Source organism: Centruroides vittatus, unplaced genomic scaffold, assembly GCF_030686945.1.
Source record: "Centruroides vittatus isolate TY-2023 unplaced genomic scaffold, ASM3068694v2 contig_1322, whole genome shotgun sequence".
NCBI classification, from domain to species: domain Eukaryota; kingdom Metazoa; phylum Arthropoda; class Arachnida; order Scorpiones; family Buthidae; genus Centruroides; species Centruroides vittatus.
In genome coordinates, this window is record NW_027120842.1 from 168,262 (window position 1) to 189,742 (window position 21,481).

General features: G+C 30.7%; 1 protein-coding gene across 2 annotated transcripts; it reads left to right on the plus strand.

The window, feature by feature from the left end:
* The first annotated feature begins 408 nt into the window (after positions 1–408).
* On the plus strand, positions 409–19,702 carry LOC136990673 (sodium-independent sulfate anion transporter-like). 2 transcript variants are annotated; one of them, XM_067289081.1, is made up of 20 exons: positions 409–577; positions 8,402–8,610; positions 8,678–8,873; positions 8,947–9,032; positions 12,193–12,272; positions 15,330–15,384; positions 15,531–15,621; positions 15,694–15,887; positions 15,954–16,026; positions 16,092–16,136; positions 16,213–16,273; positions 16,342–16,397; positions 17,357–17,497; positions 17,571–17,629; positions 18,197–18,283; positions 18,360–18,459; positions 18,984–19,057; positions 19,131–19,196; positions 19,265–19,352; positions 19,420–19,701. In XM_067289081.1, exons 1-20 carry the CDS (start codon positions 499–501, stop codon positions 19,632–19,634), a joined length of 2,055 nt encoding a protein of 684 aa, XP_067145182.1. In that variant the 5' UTR covers positions 409–498; the 3' UTR covers positions 19,635–19,701. The 2 variants fall into 2 exon arrangements, with proteins under 2 accessions (XP_067145182.1, XP_067145184.1); XM_067289083.1 differs by lacking the exon at positions 409–577 and having other exon boundaries at positions 8,474–8,610; positions 8,731–8,873; positions 19,420–19,702.
* Positions 19,703–21,481: the final 1,779 nt, after the last annotated feature.

The following is a 21,481-nucleotide window of genomic DNA, read 5'->3' on the forward strand; positions in this document are numbered from 1 at the left end:
TTAATTCAAAAAATACCGAGCGGAACGCTTTCTTCTGATTGGATAATAATAATTTTAAAAAAGAAAAATTACAGAAATCTATTATAGAAACGAAAAATCGTGTAAATTTTCACATTTTTCCAATTAGAACACCAAATTTACGTCACAAAATAACAAATGTTTTGCTTATATAAACGTATGAGTATCCATGTTTTCATAACACCTGGTGCAGAATTATTTTACATCAATAAAATATTATTTCATAATATATACAGTTTATATGTTTATTTATTTATATATAAAACTTCTTTGTAATAATAATAATTTTACTCGGGTATTTTATTATATACGTGTATTATTTTTAAGCATTTAAAAATTCTAAAGAATTTCTAACTGGACCACTCTGTGCTAAATTAGTTCCAGTTGGAGTTGACAGATGGCATCGGAGCGTGTCCTCGTTTCTTCCTCCTATATATAAATAGACAGAGAAACGTGGACAAAGTGGTATGTCTGGTTGACATGTCATCTTTCGGGACAATCGTAGAATGGGAAAATGATCGGAAAGATGATAACGAAGAACAAAAACAAGTCAGGAAAGGTAGGAATAAATAAAGCTAGCGTTTATTGATCTAAAAACGTGTTAAATGTCATGGGTTTGGAGCCGCCATTCCGTTTTGGATCGCTAGTTTCTTAATTTAAATCCCGGTATTTTTATTCATTTGCGGATCCTTATTTTAATAATTTTTACGACGAAAAAATAATTAATATACCTAATTAATAATTTTTAAAAATAAAGTTTACGTATTATGTATATATATTTTAATATTTAATCAAAGTTCCCGCAAAAAATTTTCAAATTCAAAATTTCAAAATTATTTGTATTTAAATGATGTAATTTTTTAAATATTGTAAATGAGTTAATTTAAAAAAAAAAGAAAAATTATTTTCGTTTATTCTGATCAGTAAATTTTATTTGAAATTTAGGAAAATATAAATTTATTTTAATGACGTTTAAAGTCCCGTTGACCTTGGTGAGTTCCGTTGTCATGGCAACTAATGCTATTATTTCCTCTTTTTTTATATTACTTTTTTAATGTAAAATCTTTTCGTGAGATTCACTTAATATTATTAAAAATTCGACACTCGTTAATATTAATTTCATAGTTATGTAATACTTGATTGGGAATTATTTTAGGGAATTAAAATGTTAGAGATAAAAGGGAAATATGACCCTGATACAAGTATCGGTATCCCTTTCCTGTTATATATTTCCTCTTTATGGAATATGTTAATGCCACTTCTTGTGTAATTATTAATTAAAAAATGTAATATGCTTAAAATATGTTGATATATGGTAAAATAATGTTTTTAAACATTTGTTTATATCACGTGATCATCTGAATATGGTTCGGTTATTGTCATGTCATGAATTTAATGAGCGGAAGACATTATATGATTGGTGCACAACCTCCAGTATAAACCCGAGAACAAGAACAAGAATATGATTGTTGCGTGCGCGTGCATGCACATACAACACCCACGTGTGTCATGAGTATATATAATACACACACACACACACACACACGTGTGTGTGTGTATATATATATATATATATATACAGGAATTTGATGAATAATCAGTAATATAACTAGAATTGTTATTATGGGGATTGAATTAGAATGTGAAAATAAGATTGCCACGTTTTGCTTTTTCAAAGTAAGGACAACAATAGTAATGCATATATTTGGGGTCATAACTATTGGGGTCTAGTGACAGCAGCCTCCCATTTAATGCCCTGTGGGCATAAGATATAGGATTTTCAAGGAATGCCTTGCGACACCTCCAGAAAATCTTATTATAAGCTTCTTTATGATATAGTTCAGAAAAACTAGGTAATATAAATACACAATTAAGAGAAGCGATATACAGTACATGCTTATATAGTAATATAAAATTAAAGAATGTTTATATATATTTGGGTGGTTTGATAGAAACTTGTTCATCTTTGAGAACTTTTGTCTGTATTGATGACAGTTACACATAATCTCTGCCAGCATTAAGGCCTGATTTCCACTGATTCACCAAGCAAAAAATTCCATTCTGGAGAAAGAGTTGTTGGCTGGTGATTGAAAAAGTCACAAATAGCATCCTCAACTTTAGTGCTTGATCAAAGTTTACAGCCAAGTATTTTTACAGTTATGCAAAGCTGTGGAAATTGCAAGGGAATAGGTTTGGACTATACAGAGGATGGTCCAGCTGTTCCCAATGCTTGTTTTTCAGTTTGGTCTTGGTTATGTTTGCTGTATGGGCATGGGGTTGTCATGAAGAATGACTCTGCAACTCAGTTACAGGTTTTCTGTTCTTGTGGGTGCAGTCAATGGCCATATGCAGAATCAAGTGTTCCAGTGTATTGTTTGGGCATTAACGGTCATACCTTGCTGCTGAAATTCCAACAGTAATCCTTCATGATCAAAACAGAATGTCAGCATAATGCTTCTTCAGGACTTGACTTTTCACTTTTTTGGGCTGAAGTGACTCCAGATGTCTCTCCTGTAAACTCTCTTCAGGATTCCAGCTCATAGTGATGACAGCATGTTTCATCATGGGCTACAGTTCTTCACAGAAATTTATTTCCTTTGTGATATGGATGGGTTTGAGTGCAGAACCTATTGCAAGCAAATCTTGTTGAATCTGAGATCATGAACAATTGAGTGGGTCAATCTGACACTTATACCTAATTGTGTTGCAATGAACTTAATGCTGACATGATGATTTTCTCAGATAAGTTCTTTGGTTATGCAAAATTCATGTCTGTTTTGGCTGTTGTTACAGGCTCAGGCCACCATTGATTATCTGCCATTCCTGAACTCTGCTCCTCTTTGTTATTGTCCTCTTTATAACACAAGTCTCACTGTACACAATTTGCATTTAGCAATGTATCTCAGCAAGCTAGTAGCCCTTTGCACTTAACTGAATTATAGCATGCTGGTCAGTCTTAGATGGATTGTGAATGGTGAATGCCATCTTTCTTTGGCTGTTACACACTCATTGCATCATCAACAGCAACAATGCTAGTACACTAGCTAGATGGCATTGCAACCTATGTGTTGCATTGCATCTTGAGATTGTCTGATGCACCAAATGGAATTTACATGGGTCTAACAAGTTTCTATTGAACCAACCATTTATTACAGGATTATTTTATTTAGCAGATATTTAGCTACAGGTATTAAATAACAACAAAACATTGCTCAACACTTTAATTAGTAAATACATTTAACAATGTAAACTTGTATTTACTGTTTGATTTTGCAGATACCAATAAGTTTATATCATTTCTTTCTATATTTTTGAAATTGTGATGATTTTCTTTAAAAAATTAAGATAAAATAATGATTCTGCACAAATAATGCTAATGCAAGAATGATTTTCCTCCATTTATTTCTCCTAAGACTTACCAAATAAAGATGAATAGCAATTCTTCATGAAGACCTATATTCACACCTGAACCAATGTGGGTGTAGTCAATGGTGTTGTGGATGAAGAGACATTGTCACATTGAAATCTTTTTCTTATACTTAACTGAATTTTTTTTTCATTTATTTACAAAGTTACAGAGAAAGAGAGGACCTTAATTTGTAAAAATTAAGGTCTTCCTTTCTCTGTTCATCCTCAGTAGTCAAATTCTCTCTCACTTGACCCCTGATCTGCTGAGAAAGGTTGAAAAATAACAAGGACTCTATTTTAGAATTTTTATGTGTTCCAGTAAAGCAGAAATTGCATGTAAATATTTGATTAGATTTGATATTTTAAGCTTGAAAAACCCAAATTAACTATCAGGTTAAGTAGTTAAACTGACGTTTATTGTTTGTTAAAGTATTTCGAGCTTAGTTGTCTGTATATAGTTTGATATTTGAGTTTTTGATGTATATTATATTTAAATTTGTTATCAATAAATGTTGTTGAATAAATAGACTTACTCAGCAAAATTCAATTAATTATTACATGTATTTTTGGTATAAAACATTTTTTAAAATTAGTATATAAAATTTTACAAAGTTACCGACCATTTGTTGAAATGAAACTAACTGAACAATAATTATAAATTTAAAATAATAGATTTTTCTGTTATATTAAGTTAACCAAAAGGATATAATATGATATTTGAACCTTTTGATAAAAGCTGAAACAAGAGAATTTATATTTATTTTTGTTGTCTCATAATAGGTTTATATCTATATAAATTAATGCATTTGTGAACCATGTTCTTTCCTTGTATAAACTGAATTTTTTTTTTTTTTTAATTTAGGACCTCCTAGATATATTTTGAGATTTAATTTAGAATATTTTGGTAATTCAAATAAATAAATTTAACATGAGATGATGGCTTAACTGACTACCTCTAGTCCAAATTGCTCGACATCTTATTAATTAATTAGCTGTATCATAGGGTGATAAGACCATTGAAATTTAAATTTGATTGGAAATTAAAGTAAATTTTGTGTGTTTTAGGAATGACATTGAGACAAAACTGGAAATGGCATCATAAAACTTTGTTTTTGTCTCGTGATAAAGTTTTATCTCTTATTCAAAAACAAAACAAATAATTATCTAGGTTAGCTGGATTAAAAAATACACTACGTAAAACCAGATAACCGGAGTGATTAGTATTCGGGTCGCAAACGTTTTCGTAGCCTCTTCTAGGCTCTTCTTCAGGCTTAGTAGTAATAAATTCGAATATATTCCTTTTTGAAAGAAACGAGTTTCGAATTCCTAACTGGAATTTCAAAAAGGAATATATTCGAATTTATTACTACTAAGCCTGAAGAAGAGCCTAGAAGAGGCTACGAAAACGTTTGCGACCCGAATACTAATCACTCCGGTTATCTGGTTTTACGTAAGTGTATTTTTTGATTGAATCACCGGTGTGTAAGGAAGATTGAGTTAGCTGGATTCTTTTTTCTACAGTAATTCCTCTATCGTTTGCTAAAATTTATATTTCAAGCATTCCATATAAAATAATTAGTTTTGCAGATTGAACTGATTCCATAAAAAAATGTCAGTCATCCTGCTTTCTGGAAAAAACAGGAAATGTGCTAATCCTAATAAGATTTTTTTCTTCCTTCTTCAAATTACTTAAGCTTTTATCCTTGATAATTTTAGTAGTTTAAAAAAAATTATCTAAAATTATTCAGGTCATTATTTTCCAAAAAGAATAAATGTAAATATATTTATTGCAATGAATTTTTTTTTAAGGACTAAATCATAAACTGATTGCCATATGCATGTCAATGATGATAACACGAAGTTTAAAAAGTTTTTAAGAGATTTGTTGCAATTATTTCTTTGAATTCTTTTTATAATTAAAATTTAAAGCCATTTTCTCTACGCTGTAATAAAATTTCTGGTAATAGCGAGGTTGAAGCCGAAGTTTTAAATGCGAAAACATGTACGTCAGACGTTCAGTGCCGCTTTCCTGTAAGCCTAGAAGTTTGACAATGATGTTTGGAAAGTCAGTGGAATCATGCTTGACATTTCAAACACCATTATCAAACTTCTAGGCTTACAGGAAAGTGGCGCCAAACGTCTGACGTACGCGTTTTCGCATTTAAAACTTCGGCCTTAACCTTGCTAATAACTGATAATTTCCACTCCTAGAAGCACAATTGAAAGGTTGTTTACCTAAGTAGTAATTTTGGTGGAAAATAGTATTATTTGTTTTTTACTTCTCCATGGGCAGTAAGAATGCCTTTTAATCATACCCATTGTGGGTTCTGTCAGGCCCAAAGTGGGGTGGCCAGGTGGTGAAGGCTGACATATTCAAGACAAATTATCTCTAAAACATTCCTGGGATTTTTTAGCTGTCTAAATTTGATTCTGGGTTGCTAGAACAGAAAGCTAACACCTACAGGTTCTTAATAAATTAGAAGGTGCAATTGTTTTTTTACTTCCTTTGAAATTTTTAATTTGTTATTCGTGATCAAAAAATTATAATTGGTTAATTTTGTATACATCCAATGTTGATGTACTATACTATGTTAAAAAGAGCTTAAGTACAATAAGATAAAACATAAGCCAGCTGATGTATTGTTTATCATAAGTAGAAACAATACTCACACCCAAAACCAATAACCAGTGTGAAAACTCTCAAAACAGCAAACGTTTTCAATTTCCCTCCTGGGATCTTCATCAGGCTTAACTAGTTCTTTCCATTGGAACTGGATTCGAAGATTTTTTAAAAATTTAGAACGTGCCTTGCTTTTAAAAATTTTTTAAAATGGAAGGAATTCATGAGCCGCTTTGAATAATATTCAACCAATGGGGATGTTTCGAATGCATGTCATAATAAATTTATCCCCTACTTATGATTATACTATTAATTAAGTCACAATTTGTCTTCCAGTAAGCACTGCCATGCAGTAGAGAGATTCATTTCTTCTTTAAAATTAATGCATCTGGATTGGTGATTGGCCTTAAAAATTTTGATTGCTTCCAATGTTCTTAAATGCTCCTGATGTTGGGTGGTTCAGATAACTTGTGCTTCTTCAAAAATTGGTATTATGTCTGGGTTTGTGGCATATGTGGACAAAACTGTTCTATAGGTCAGTCCATAAGTTCCTTGCGCTTTTTATGACCTTGGAGAAAAATCTTGTTTTGCTGTTAAAAATGTCAGTCTAATGTGATAATTTTTACATCGAAGTGTTAAATTGGATCTCATTCATATAATACTGTTCAGAATTGTGAACATTTCAGTTGTTTACTTTCGTTAAAATGGAAGTAACCGACGAATATAAAAGACACGTTTTATACTTTTTATTTTTAAGTGGTGAGAATGCTACAAATGCAGCCAAAAAAATAAATACTGTACATAATCAAATCGTAATTAGTTCAAGGACTGCGCAGAAGTGGTTTGAAAGATTTAGAAACAATGATTTTAGTGTGGAGGATAAGGCTCGTACCGGAAGATCCGTCGTCGAAGTCGACGGATCTTCCGGTACGAGCCTTATCCTCCACACTAAAATCATTGTTTCTAAATCTTTCAAACCACTTCTGCGCAGTCCTTGAACTAATTACGATTTGATTATGTACAGTTTTTAATTTTTTTGGCTGCATTTGTAGCATTCTCACCACTTAAAAATAAAAAGTATAAAACGTGTCTTTTATATTCGTCGGTTACTTCCATTTTAACGAAAGTAAACAACTGAAATGTTCACAATTCTGAACAGTATTATATGAATGAGATCCAATTTAACACTTCGATGTAAAAATTATCACATTAGACTGACATTTTTAACAGCAAAACAAGATTTTTCTCAAGGTCATAAAAATGCTCACGAAACTTATGGATCTGACCTGATATATTTATTACACGTGATGTCGGACTTAGTGTTCTTTTATTCTAATGGCTATTGGCCGTTTGGTGGAACCGATGTAAATTAAATTCCTATCCCATCTCTCGTCTTTCAAAGGAATGCTGTATAGGCCTACTTCCGGGAGTCTGTTCGGGTCGAGAGCTGTCTTTCCCATTCCTTATAATAGATCATATATGCGAAGGAGTATTCTTCTGTATGCGTATCAGCTAATCCTTTTCTCTTGTGCCAGTGCGATTGTAATCTCTATACTCGTTTTAGCTGCAGGCTATATGTTATCAGGATTTTTTCAATGGTTTCCTCATTACTACCCTCTCTGCTTTTTTTTCAACCTACAGAGTGCCTTGTAGACAACTGTGTCGGTTACAAAATTTACTTATGATGTTGCTGTAACCATGCTGCTTAGTGATGTTCTTAATGTAGGATAATTCCTTGTGTAGAGAATGGGCGGTTGAAGAATGGATATAGGCTCTATGTATTAATGCCCTAAATGCAGCTCCTTTATACGTGATGGATCACAGGAATCCACTGGAATGTACAGTACGTTGGTATGGCTGTAGGCTTCCTGTAGACATGCGTCTGTACTACGTTATCTTTAATTTCTATGCCTATATCCAAGAAGTGGATTCTTTCTTTACTATGTTGTTCCAGTTTTATCATCAGGCCATAAGGATTATTGTTTACTGCTTCGTCAAACTGCCGTAGATCTTGTTCTGTTTTCCAAAGGATGATGATATCGTCCATATATCTTCCATACAATAGTATGTTCAGGAGAAAGGAGGGAAGGGTCTTGCTTTCCAAAGTCCTGATCACCATTTCGCATAAATCTCCGGACAACAGACTTTCCATGGGTACACCCCTTTCTTGTGCGTATACGGTGCCTTCGAATTGGAATACGAAACTATAACACAGCAATTATGTATTATCCTTTTACTTCATAAGCAATTTAATATATTAATCTTTTTTATGTATAATAAATGATTTTCTTGAATTAAATTAATGTTCTTTTAATGTTGTGATTTGATTTTTAATTCATAACTATTTTCTTTCAGAGAAGAGTGTAACGCAAAACATAATCTTCAAATGTCGTAGATATTGGTGCACAGAGAAAGCTGTAAAAAGATGTTTGCCCATCCTGACTTGGCTACCGAAGTACAGTAGAATAGATTTAAAAGGTGACATAATTGCAGGTGTTACAGTTGCGCTTACGGTCATTCCACAAGGCTTAGCCTACGCACAGTTGGCATTACTTCCTCCACAGGTGAATCATCTTGTTTGTTTAGGGTTAGCAAATTTAAAACTAAAAATCAAATTTTTCTTTCAATTAGTACGGTTTATACACAGCATTTATGGGATGTTTTGCTTATACGATATTCGGAAGTTCCAAAGATTTGACCATCGGACCGACTGCTGTTCTGTCGTTGATGATATCAGAATATGTCTATATTGGTGGCATACCTTATGCCATTCTTCTATCGTTTTTTTGTGGTTGTATACAATTGTTTATGGGATTATTAAATCTTGGTAAGTTTTTCATTTTAAGAAATGATTATATCTTTATCATTATATTGTATAACAAATATTTATTTCTTTCTAGGATTTTTTATAAATTTTGTCTCTGCTCCAGTATTAAGTGGATTTGTATCTGCTGCTGCTATAATAATTGCTATAAATCAGTTGAAGGTAAATTTCAATAATGTTTTTTATAGTTATAATATACCTAGAATCAAAGAATCTTGATATTACAGCATAATTTGTGTATCAGATATTTTAATTCTGATAACATTTATATAACTTAATATCTGAAAACATACAAATTAAAATACACTTATAAAATTTTTACTTATTGTAATCATCAGACTTCCGTTAATTATCACTGATCTTTAGATAAACAGGCATTTTTAAGCTGTCTAGTGATGAAATTAGCTTGGTTTCTAAATAGTTAAATATGTAATGAACATTAGATATGTGCACATAAATTACTATACTTTCTTCATATAATCATTGGGTTATTTGTTTGAAATAAGTTTACAGACTATATATCAATTTTAAGTCTCAATTACAGACTTAAGCTTATGGAGCAATGCCTACTCCCATAAATGCATAGTATATGGTGACATGGGTTTCATCCAAAGGGTTTATCTTCACTCTGCTATTTTCTGCAGATATATGGTACATTACATAAAATTAATACGTTTTAGTATTTTAAAACAATATTCAGAGTTTTCACTTAAACATCTATCCAGAGGAAAAAGAGATCTTTTCAGTCTTGATTACGTTGTGGACTGCAGTGTATGCAAATACACTGGATATTACATCACTCTGACATGCATCTATTATGCTGCTACCTGTAACCAGCACAATGCAGTGATTTGAGTGGTGCAACGTGGTATTAATTTAACATCACGACTAGGGATTACAATCCAGCAGTGTTTTCAATCCAGCTGGATTTCTGCTGGACCAACATCATTCCAGCTGGATCCAGCGCAGATGTATTTTTGGTGCAATAAAATGTTATCTACCTATCTAACTATCCAGCAATTTATGGTTTTTTTTAAAGAAATAAAACATTTTTTTAAAATACTTAAGAAACTTTTATTATTTAGACTGGTCACTATAAATCAGTAAAACTTCTTACACATTTAGGTAGTAAACTTAACTTTGGTTTGGTTTAACACTTGAGATAGAGATAATTAACTTTAAATGTTTACTTAGATTATAACTATAATGTAATCTTTAAGTTAAATAATAGCAAAGGTAATTCTATTAATTAATTAATATTTATTTATATTAATATATTATAATAATGTAAGGATGGATAATCAGTGGCTAAGTGGCTATCAGTCTTACCAGTTTTCTTATATAGGCTCTACATATCAGTCTGTAGTTATTTATAACTAATTTAATTATTCGTGTTAGTAAAGTAGTGAGTAAGTAATTAGTAGTAGTCTAGTAGTTAGTTATTATTATCACAATCATGAATCACATACATTCATATCATCATATATCTAAGATATTGATACTCATTAATTTAATGAACTATTTAACTAACTAGGTAGTCTCAGTTTCTCACTAATTTTCACAATAAAATTGCCTAGTCTAGCCCACTAACCACTTATAGAATAAAAGTTAAAAACTCTTACTTAATAGAATTAGAGTAGAAGTTATAAAATATTAGTCTTGTCTTGAATAAAGTATTTTAAAGGATTAAATAAAATTAAATCAATCACTTCTGTTATTTTTTTGACTTTTCTGGAAGTAGGATCTCAAGAAACAAATGGTATTGATGGTGTTGTCTCCCAACCTACTTCTTAATGAACTGTATATATATCCCGCTGCAAAGAAGGCCCTTTCTGCCTCTACAGTAGTTAGTTTCAGCGTCATCAAATAATCATAAATCGTTCCGTCACGTGATTCATTGACGTCACAACTGACCATAAATTAGAATTATGCACCAGGACTAGGAGAAGAGTTACTTATTTTATTTAGTGCAAAGACACTTTATTTAGCGAGAGTGGAAAGTCAACTGGCAATTACATCAGCAGAGGCAAAAGGGCGGACAGTGTGGTGTAGAGAGGGGTGTAGCACGTGCCGCATTGATCGGCAATGTCACTCTCGCCACCGAGTGATAGTGCACGTAGCAAAGTGGCAACACCGATAACGTAGACTTTTGCGCCATTATTTAGAAAGTTAATTGAGTATTGTGGATCTGCAGTGCTGATCCAGCACCTGGTGCTGGATCCAGCAGGCTGAAGAATGCGCTGGATCCAGCTGGATTGCTGGATGAGGGATCCAGCAATTGCAATCCCTAATCACGACTAACCGCAACACTTTTGGCACAATTTTTTGGACTGACAAGGCAGTGTTTTTCTGAATTGGAGTTTATAAATATCACAATGCACACCACTGGGTAGAGTTCTCGAGATTAAGGAAGGATAGACAGGCAAATGGATGATAGTAGGAATTTATAGGTCTGCAATTTTTTCAGATTGCAGCCCAATAAAGCCCATGTTTTTGTATCAATTTCTACAACATTGTCTTTATCTTTTACAGTCAGATTATTTGTATGTTATGCTAAATCATCATAAATTGATTTTTTGTAATTTGGTAGCTGTCTATTAGTTCTTATGTGTATGTCTCTTTAATCCAGATAATAAATTCTGGTAGACTATCTGGATTAAAGAGACATACACATAAAGATAAATTGATTTCTTTAGGTTATTTCAGCACTGGAACAAGCATGCACAACATGCATACACTCGTGCAATGCCAGAAAGATCTCGTTTGCTCCTGGATAGCTGTATAAATCATTTTATATTAAGATTATATGGAAATAAATTTTATTAAAAGTGTAAAACTTTTAATAGGTTAAATTTTCAGGGAAAAATCTAGGATTAAAAATGTTATTACTATTAACACAACTGTGTTAAACTCCCAATAATGAACTCATACAGTTTAAAAATGTATTTGAGGTGACCTCATACTACACTGGGAATCAGGGATTGAATCTGGATAGATCAAAACCCCAGAAATTTTTTAGGGGAGTATCTTTCCGGATATGTTGGGCTCGTCCCTTGTCACCTTGCCACCCATTGTGGGCCTGGCCAAACCCACAATGGGCTTGCTATGAAGGTCCTCTTAGTGCCCACAGAATGGGAAAAATTAAAGTATAAATTTTATGAAACTAAATAAAATATTTAGTGTGGTTTAGATTTAATGAGTTTATTGATATTTTAAGATGTAAAATGCATTGTGTGGTATTTTTAAATTAAAATATAAATGTCGATATTTATGATATTTAAGCTCTTCTATTTTTATTACATTTAATATTTACTTAATTTAGGGATTATTTGGACTTTCTTACAAGTCTCATGGATTTATTGATACTGTGTATAAATTTTTTGCAAATATTCATACTACTAAGTAAGTATTTTTCTTGTAAGTATTTTTAAAATACTTTTTAAGATTAAATTATAGTAGATTTTTAACTTTTGCATACTTTTTCTTATAAAAATATTTATTAGAATTTTAATATGATAGATTAAAATTTACTCTCTGTATCTTTGTATCGTGATATAAACTTAATGACGGTTAATAGAGATAATTCATTTGTTTTCATTATAATATGCTTTCACTCCAAAAACATTTCTTAAAATAACGCTATTTTTTGACTGAGTCTATTTTGCCAATTTGAAACACTGTGATGTAAAAGTATATAAGAAATGATATTTTATAAACATAATTAAAAAAATAACAAGATTAATTTATTTATTGATCTATAAATTGGTGATATTGTATTGATGTGTTTATAAAATAATATAGAACAAATCTTTGAATAGAATAATCAAATGTTAAAACCAGGCAAAAAGGAGAACAGTCCCTGAAAATCAGGGATATTCACTCACCATACCTTTAGAGAAACTTTATTTTTGAATTAAGTTTGATAATAGCCCGATTTTAACAGCATCTTTATTCATAGAAGCCTTTTCTAAATAATACAGTATTATCTTTTATCTATGACAAAATAATACTCTTTCGAATTTTTTATTTTAGCTGTTCCTAGGAGAACTTTACCAGGCAAACATTGATCTGGTCATACTTACACCTGAATCTACAGAATGAACCATAGCATTAAAGGACTGTATAATAGGGGTGGCCAAACTTTATAATCATGACAATCACTCTAATATAGGAAACAGCTTTCTAATAGGTGATATATTGCTCTTTTTGTCCAAGTAAAGATCTAGAAGAGCCACAGTTTGGCCACCGAGGCTACATAACAGGCATTTTATCTCTAAAGTCAGTATTTTTACATTAAATACACACTCAAATAACTTATTCAGATTCAAGCATGATGAACGAGATCAAAAACATAAATGGTTCTGCATAAGCACTCTAGAAGTGACAGCACAAAATAACAAAATAGTCTTCAAATTTTCTTGGCGTACAAGAAAATAAATGCATTTTAAAAAGTCCTATTTGTAAATCAAACTGATTGAATGATAATGCTCCGACGTACTGCAGATCTATTGTGTTTTATATCAAGGTGAAATGTTTTTATCAACTTAAGTTTGAACAGTTTTAAGACTTTGTTTTTAAATAATTACATTTACCAAATTATATGAATGGATAATTTACAACTTATGGACTGTATGGTACACTAAAATTTGATTTGTTGATTGTTTAGTGATTCTAAATATTGACCAAGTTGTGACTGGTCGTGCCAAGCCTGCAAACTTTGCTCGGGAATTAAGTCTAAATGTTTGGTACAATTGTAAATAATCGATTAATCAAATATTTGAAAGCAATTGACTAAACTAAGCCAATTATTTTTATTGTATTCAGTTCAAAGAAGCAGTGCACCTTTATGGTTACTTCTCCCATTTTGTCAAATTTAACTGATTCTATTGAATACAATATGTCTTGGTGACTTTTTCTTTTAATTTACTTCTGGGAATTGCTACTAATTGAGTGTTTGTCAAAAATTGGGGAAGTTTGCCAAAAATTTATTGTTTTGTAAATTTCAGTTGTAATTATTATATAAAGTTTTGTATCCAATGTAACTACAGTACATGTTTTAGCCTTTATGAAAAAGATTAAGACAAGCAAAAACGAAACACACACAGTTTCAGTTTACTTTTCAATAGTCACAAAACTGCAAGTACACTTTCTGAAATACATGTGAAATATGCAAGGAAGCCTACTTCCCTGGCATGATGTGCAGTACATGCCAGTTGCAAAAAGGTCAACTTACAATCGGGTTCTAGTTTTTCTTTTTTGGAAAGTAGGGATTCCAAAATTGGAAGTCGACTTGTAACATACTGACCTATACTGAATATACAGTATCTATAAAAATCTTGTATTTTCAAGCTGGTGCCATAAGTAACCGATGATGGTTACATCAATTAAATATGTCTGGAAGAGGAGATTGGTCTGGAGGTTTGAGTAGCGTAACTGTCAATGCATCTGCACAGTAAGTGGGAGGTGTGGGTTCGAGTCCTGCTTCAGGCCGATTTCTTTTTTCCAGAATATTCTAAATTATTTATAAATATTGATTTAATTATAATTATTAAATTTAATAAGAGATGGCACCTAATGCCTGCCCCTAGTGACAAATTATTTAGAAATTAATTAAAAATAAACACAGAGAAGTAGCCTGATTTAATCTAGTAATTATATAATATATCGGGTTTTGAGATGTTTGTTTATCATGTATTATAATTAGTGTATAATAATGTAGTTGTAGTTATCAATATTTGAGTGCATCAACAATTAATATTTCAGATATCTTTCAAATGTTTGATACAATCGTAAATTGATTTTAACAGCAGTAATTCAAGTACAGGAACACTGCCAAATTTCAGAATCCTTTCAAAGCCTTCCCAGATTAACCTTTCTTCTGGACCAATCATGGTCAACCAACCATAATAATAATTAATCAACACATCTCTAACTCACTTATTATACAGCTCCTATGTTTCTAAAGTATACCTTGGACTGCCAGAAACCTAAATATTAAATATAAATTACATTTGACACCATCCCTGACACGCTCATCTCTCTTAGAAGCCACAGATAGGGTTAAATTTAAGCAAAATAAACTAAGAATATCACCACCAACAAGTGCAGAATAAATAATGTAAATAAATATGCCTTACACAACATCATCTGTAGGCACTAGTCTGGTGGTCATGGGAATTTTGAGTTTGCTCTCGCAATTTTGTTCAGATTGAAGCATACTTTTTTCATATACTTTCAAGCTTAATAACTCCTGTGCCTTTCGTCAAAAATTTCTGAAATTTTGCACGAAGGTTTGCGTGTTAGGGGCATTGGTGATATTAAATTTTGGTTGTTACAGGTCAAGAGGGTGGTGAGATAGAGGGGAAATCGTGTGTCATATCTCGATGTTAATAAATATAAGAATAATTTTACTTAAAATTTTTAATCAAATATAACTAACAATTTTCTTTTAAATTTCAGTTATTGGGATTTTCTTATGGGTTCAATTTGCATTGCGTTGCTTCTTCTCATGCGGGTAATTTCGTTTAATTAAAATATCTTATTTCATATGACATTGGCTTAATAATAAATTTCTTCCTCTAAATGTGTTCACTGTTAATATTGTTATAGTATTGATAATAGCATAAACACACAGGTATCAAGTGAACTCTTTGTTCTCAGCATTTCAAGGACCGAAAAATAAAACAGGAATCCAAATTACCATTAACTGTAAGAAAGTTGTTTGACGGTGCTTGGTGGACGATTGCCACCGGTAGTATATTGTTTTTTAATAGTGATTTTGATATTAATTTAAAACTTATCTTAATAAATTTTTATTTTTTAGGAAGAAATGCCTTACTTGTTGTCATTTGTGCCATCGTAGCGTATTTGCTGATTGTGTTTGATAAAAATGCCTTGACTCTAACGAAAGAAGTTGAAGCAACACTTCCGTCTTTCTCTTTTCCTCAATTTACTTTGACTATTTATCATAATGAAACACAAATCTTGACATATAAATCATTTTTTCAAGTTATTTCTGTAAGTGTATATCAAAAAATTTATCTTTTGCATATTTCATTTTCCTAAAATTCTCATTACTTTTAGGATCTTGGTTCTGGAATCATCGTTATTCCTTTTGTTTCTGTCATCGAAGCCATTGCTATTGCAAAAGCATTTTGTAAGTCTTAATTTTCCATTTAATCCATATTCTAAATTCATTTTTCACAACAAATTTACTTTTAGCAAAGGGTAAAAAATTAAATGCCACTCAAGAAATTATTGCCTTAGGTATAAATTTATCTTAATTCTTCTTGAAATTTCATTTAATTAAAAATATAAATTAATGAATTGTTAATTTAATTAGGTTTTTGTAATGTTTTTGGATCGTTTGTATCATCATATCCAACAACTGCTAGCTTCTCTAGGTAAATTACAATCATTTATAACTTTTATGAACATGAACGTACTTAGAAATAAAACTTGGTATTTTTAGATCTGCAATAAATAATGCAAGTGGTGTTAGAACTCCTTTAGGAGCAATCTTCACAGGTGAATGCATAGATTAGTTTTTTTATATTGAATAATAAATCTGAGGTGCATTTGGAAAGTAATGTTTAGCTTTAAAAAAAATCAAAAACATTTACATACTACACATCTTAAGCTATATTTCCACTAGTTTCATCTGTTAGAGGCACTTACTGTAGTGGTACATGGGGTTTTTGTATACCGTTGACATAGAATGTGCTTGCTTGCAATGTTAGTTGCTTCTGCAATACATTTTTCAGATCTTACTATTGTCAAAATGTTGGCCAGCCAGGAAGTTAAAGTGAATGAGGTAGTTCATTTGTTTCCATCCAAATTAAGTTTGGAGGTGAGCAGCAATGTCACAAAGCAAAAGAATGCCGGCACTTGGCATCCCACACCTTTTATTTTGAAATGCATGCTGCACGCTAGTCATCACTTGTACTGCATTTTCAATGTTTCATAATAAACAACACAGTTGATTTGTTACCTTGCAGCATGAATTTCACCAACAGGACTCTTTGTCTCAAAACACGATGCACAAAATCTTTCTCATCAAAGTTTTTGCTTTTTGATAATGCTATGTTTCATTCCTAGTATTAATGTGTGAGAACTCATTTGAATGGTAACAAATGGACTACAACCTCGACTCGACACAAATTCAACATTGCAGCGACTTTCACCTCTTATACCTAAAGTAGTTCCTAATTGGGCATGTTTTGATGACAATCCAAAAGATTCAGTACAGAAATGGGCAGCATCATGGGTGGTCACATTTCATGAAGTAAATATACAAAAACTTTTGTCCCGCTGTCATAGATGCCTCAATAACGGAGGAAATTATGTGAAAAGTAGTTAAATATGTGTAGAATCTGGTGATAAAAAATTCTATAGGTTTAAAACAGTATACTTTCTGAATTTGCCTCTTTTTTTTACATAAGCATTATATGGTATAATAAACTTAGATTTTATTTTAAATTCTGTAGGGTGCCTTGTATTGTTTGCCCTTGGTATAATAGCACCATTCTTTAAATACATTCCTAAAGCGTGTTTGTGTGCAATCGTCTTCAGTGCTGTAATCTTTATGGTTCATTATCAAGATGTTATATCTATCTGGAAGACAAATAGTATTTATTATATTTTATATTAATAATTTGAAAGTAGTTTTCATTTTTAATTAATTTTTAAAATTTAATTTAGAAATAGATCTTCTACCATTATCTGCAACATTTATATGTTCTTTCCTGCTAGGCTTGGAGGTAAATACTAAAATAATTTATAAGTCTAGAGATGCAAAGAGATAATTATATTTACTGTTACACTAATATATCGAGTTGAGAGAGAAAATATAATGACAAATATTTTATAAAATCATGTTTTAAATATCTAAATACTAATCTTATGTATTATTAATAAAGAACATGCAAAGGACATAGTAACCACAGAGAAAATATGTAGTTTAAAATAGTAACTGCAAGTAAAATCTGTAAATGTGAAGAATTTATTAAGTAAAAAGAAGTTTATTGTATAATTTAACACTTTTTTACTGGAATATCTGAAGGTTATACACATTTTTCAAGTAGTGTTTTTGCTTTATTATTAATCTATGTACTTAATTTAAGGTTTCTAGGTTTGTACTTAGAATCTTCTATCATGCTATTTCACTAAATATAATCGAAAGCAATGTTTCAAAACACTATTTCTAAAAATTAATGTAGTCTTTATTATATTTGGTGCACTCTGTACATTGAATAGCAAGATTTTTATAAATTTATGCAAACTTCGATTAGTAAAAATAAATATTTTATATAAATTTTAAATTTTAGTTTGGAATTCTGATTGGTGCAGCAATTTCTTTACTGATTTATTTGTATCAACAGTCGCAATTGAAGATGAATATTAATGTGTCAATGGTAACGATATTCTTACACTAACGAAGATTTTACCCATATGAGATCGACTGAAAATAAGTTTTTTTTTTTCTTCCAGTTACCAGAAGGTATTACTTGTATGTATGTCAAACCAGACAAAAATATTTTATATCCGTCTATTGAATACGTATCATCTAAATTAGCAAAAGAATTATCAGGTGAGATTTAAAATAGTTTAATTTTTACTTTTAAAAATTCCTCCTCTATGAGTCTGCGAATAAAATGGAGTTTTACTGGAAGAGTTGTTTTGTAGCAAGTAATTACAAAAGTATACTTGTCACGGGTGTAGAAGAAACACTAACTTTTAAAAAACATTTGTCCTTTATGCCTTTTGGGATCCAACAATATTCTGAGGAGGTTTATCGAGGCTCTCCACATTTGGAGACAGGTTTTGCATATCCAGTTGAAGAGAACCTCAATAAAAAAGGTGGACTCCACCAACTCCTTTTATCAGACTATTGTCGGATCCTAAAGTTATAAATAAGGATGATGAAACTTTTATTCTTCTAATGTTTCTTCTACAAATGTACTGATTAACTGTTGTTGCGGTAATTTATTTATATTTGTAACATGCCAATTACTGTTTAGAAAAGAATAGTTAAGAGTCAATCAAGGATGACATCAATCTTTATTACTTGTCATTTAGTTTTCTAAAAATGTTGTTCTATATTTTTAACAACAGTTGCAGAGTCATTGCCTGAAGTAATCGTCTTTGATTGTAAATATATTACGAAAGCAGATTATACGACGTCGATGGTAAAGGCGTTCCACATTTCTTTTATTTTTGTTTTTTTCAATTCCATTTTTGGTAATAGAAAATGTTTTTCAGGGTTTCAAACATATTGTAGACTCTCTAAAATCGCAAGACATTTTGTTGATCTTCACTAATTTAACGGTAAATTTTTTGATAAATTTTCTTTGTCATTTTTCTATTAATTTCAAATTGTAATCAATATTTTCTAGAATCAAGTAGAGAAAATACTTGTAGGTTCTTGTCCTGTGTATTTTCATCATTGTAGATCTGAATCGGAAATCGAATCATGTATTAACGGTAAGTTAAGAATTACTTTTGAGCAATCTGTAAATATACGAGATTTTCACTTTGTTTTTCTTTTCAGAAAGTATTTTATCGAAACAGAACAAAGGGAAACAGGATATTAAAATAAATGTTCCGTTAAACGGAACGGTATCATCAATTGTTACTCCACACTTAAGAAATCCGAAGATGCGGGACCAAACAGAAACGACAGATCCAGTAAATCAAACACTTCTATCCCAAGTCGTAACTGAAGACAAAAGTGTAGTTACTCCAGATATGCATAGAGTTTTATAACGTGGAAATTATCACACAGAAAATTTTTAAAATCAAAACACATTATTGTTGACTCTTTTTTTTTTTTTTTTTAATAGAATTCATTAAGACCTAAAATTCTAATTTTTGGTATTAGCAGTATTCCTGATTTTAATTTTTAAAAATTTTTTACAAAATATTAGTTGAATATAATTAGATTTTTATAAGGTAATGCAGTTTCTCAGGTTGTTAGAAACAAAATTTTTATAATTACATAATTTTATTTTTATACAAACAAAATCTTTTAAACATTAAAAAATTAACTGATGCATATTTTATTACATTTAAAATCTTCTGTTATAAACATCTTCATTTAATTCTAATACAAGCAAACAAACATTGTTAACAAATGAAAAAATATTCGAAAGTCAATAAAATTATCTGTTCAACGTTGGTTTATTTGAACAATTTCTATCATTTTATCCATAAGTATACTGTATATTGTATTTTAAAATTGTTTCCTTGTACAATTCTTTCTACATATATCAATTTTTGAGAAATAAAACTTTCAATTAAACCAATTTTTGTTTTTATTTGTATTTATATTAACATTAGTTGCATTACTTTCTTAAAAAAATGTTTATTACACTTAACTTTTTCTTCCCTATGAGCACTAAGAGTTCTGTTAGAGAAACAAAAAGCAGCTATCATTAATATCAAACTTGTGAACCTTTCCCACTCGAGTCAACCTTGTTATATAAATTATTATATTAGAAATGCTGTTACAGTATAATCTTTCAATTTCTCTCAATGTATATGCTGTGGAAACTATTCTGTATTATAAATGTGTATACAAAGGTAGCATAAATGAAGTTCTCTACTTAGCACGGTGTCAATACGCTCAACATTATCCAAAGTAGCACTTTTGTAGAGGGTGTTCGGCAGAAAATACTCAACTTCTCTGTAACTGTTGAGTTTAAGTCTGCTGAATTCAGCCATTAATAATGTAGTATCTAATCTGAGATTTTTGTATCAGGAGTTCGTTTTTGCTGTATATATGAATAGAAAAACATTTTAAGACAACCATCTCCAAAACTTGAGAAAATATTGTTTCAAAGAGTGAAAAATATATTAGAGTACAATATTTGTAGTATATGTAATATTCTAGCATGACGTTACAGGCTACCTTGCAAGCAATACAGTAAAAACTAATAAACTGAATTAAATCTTTTTTTGCAGTACAGAGTAATCTTAAATGTTTGATTTAGAGAAAGCAAATGTCCATTTCAGATTACTTTGATTTAATTTTTTTCATTTCTATTTGGCCAAATGGGTTCCAAAAATTTCCCAAATCCATCATCAAAATTTTATCCATCTCTCTTAATGGAAACATTAAATAAACTAAATTCATTGACTAAGTTATTACATTTCTTTATATTAATAAGAATACAAACAAGTTACACCAACAGCAAAATCTTGAACTACCTAATTATTGGGTTATATTATATTATAGCCCAATAATTTGGCAGTTTGTTTGGCTTTAAACATCAACTTAAAACACAATTATATTTATGTACTCTTAAACATTCTCCACAATATGACCAAATGAGAGAAAACGGAGGCATTAAAGTCAGAGGGGAAAAAAGATAGGAACTTTTACAAATAATGCAACTGTGCAAAATGCCTAACAAATCAACATCTACATATCAAGCTTAAATGTTAAATAAGAGAATGTTCATTTTATCAGATTATTGCAACAACAAATCCTAACTTTATCACATTGTTACAAATGTTCAAAGAAAATACAATCTAACAAGATAATCAAAGCTAATCACTGAAAAATACTTCAAAATTCAGTTATAAAAAACAAGAAAGTTTGTAATTATCAG

Coding starts and splice junctions, on each gene's coding strand:
- LOC136990673 (XM_067289081.1), top strand. CDS start 499: ATGTCATCTTTCGGGACAATCGTAGAATGGGAAAATGATCGGAAAGAT. Junction 8,611..8,677: donor TGGCATTACTTCCTCCACAG/GTGAATCATCTT, acceptor TCTTTCAATTAG/TACGGTTTATACACAGCATT. Junction 12,273..15,329: donor GCAAATATTCATACTACTAA/GTAAGTATTTTT, acceptor TTTAAATTTCAG/TTATTGGGATTTTCTTATGG.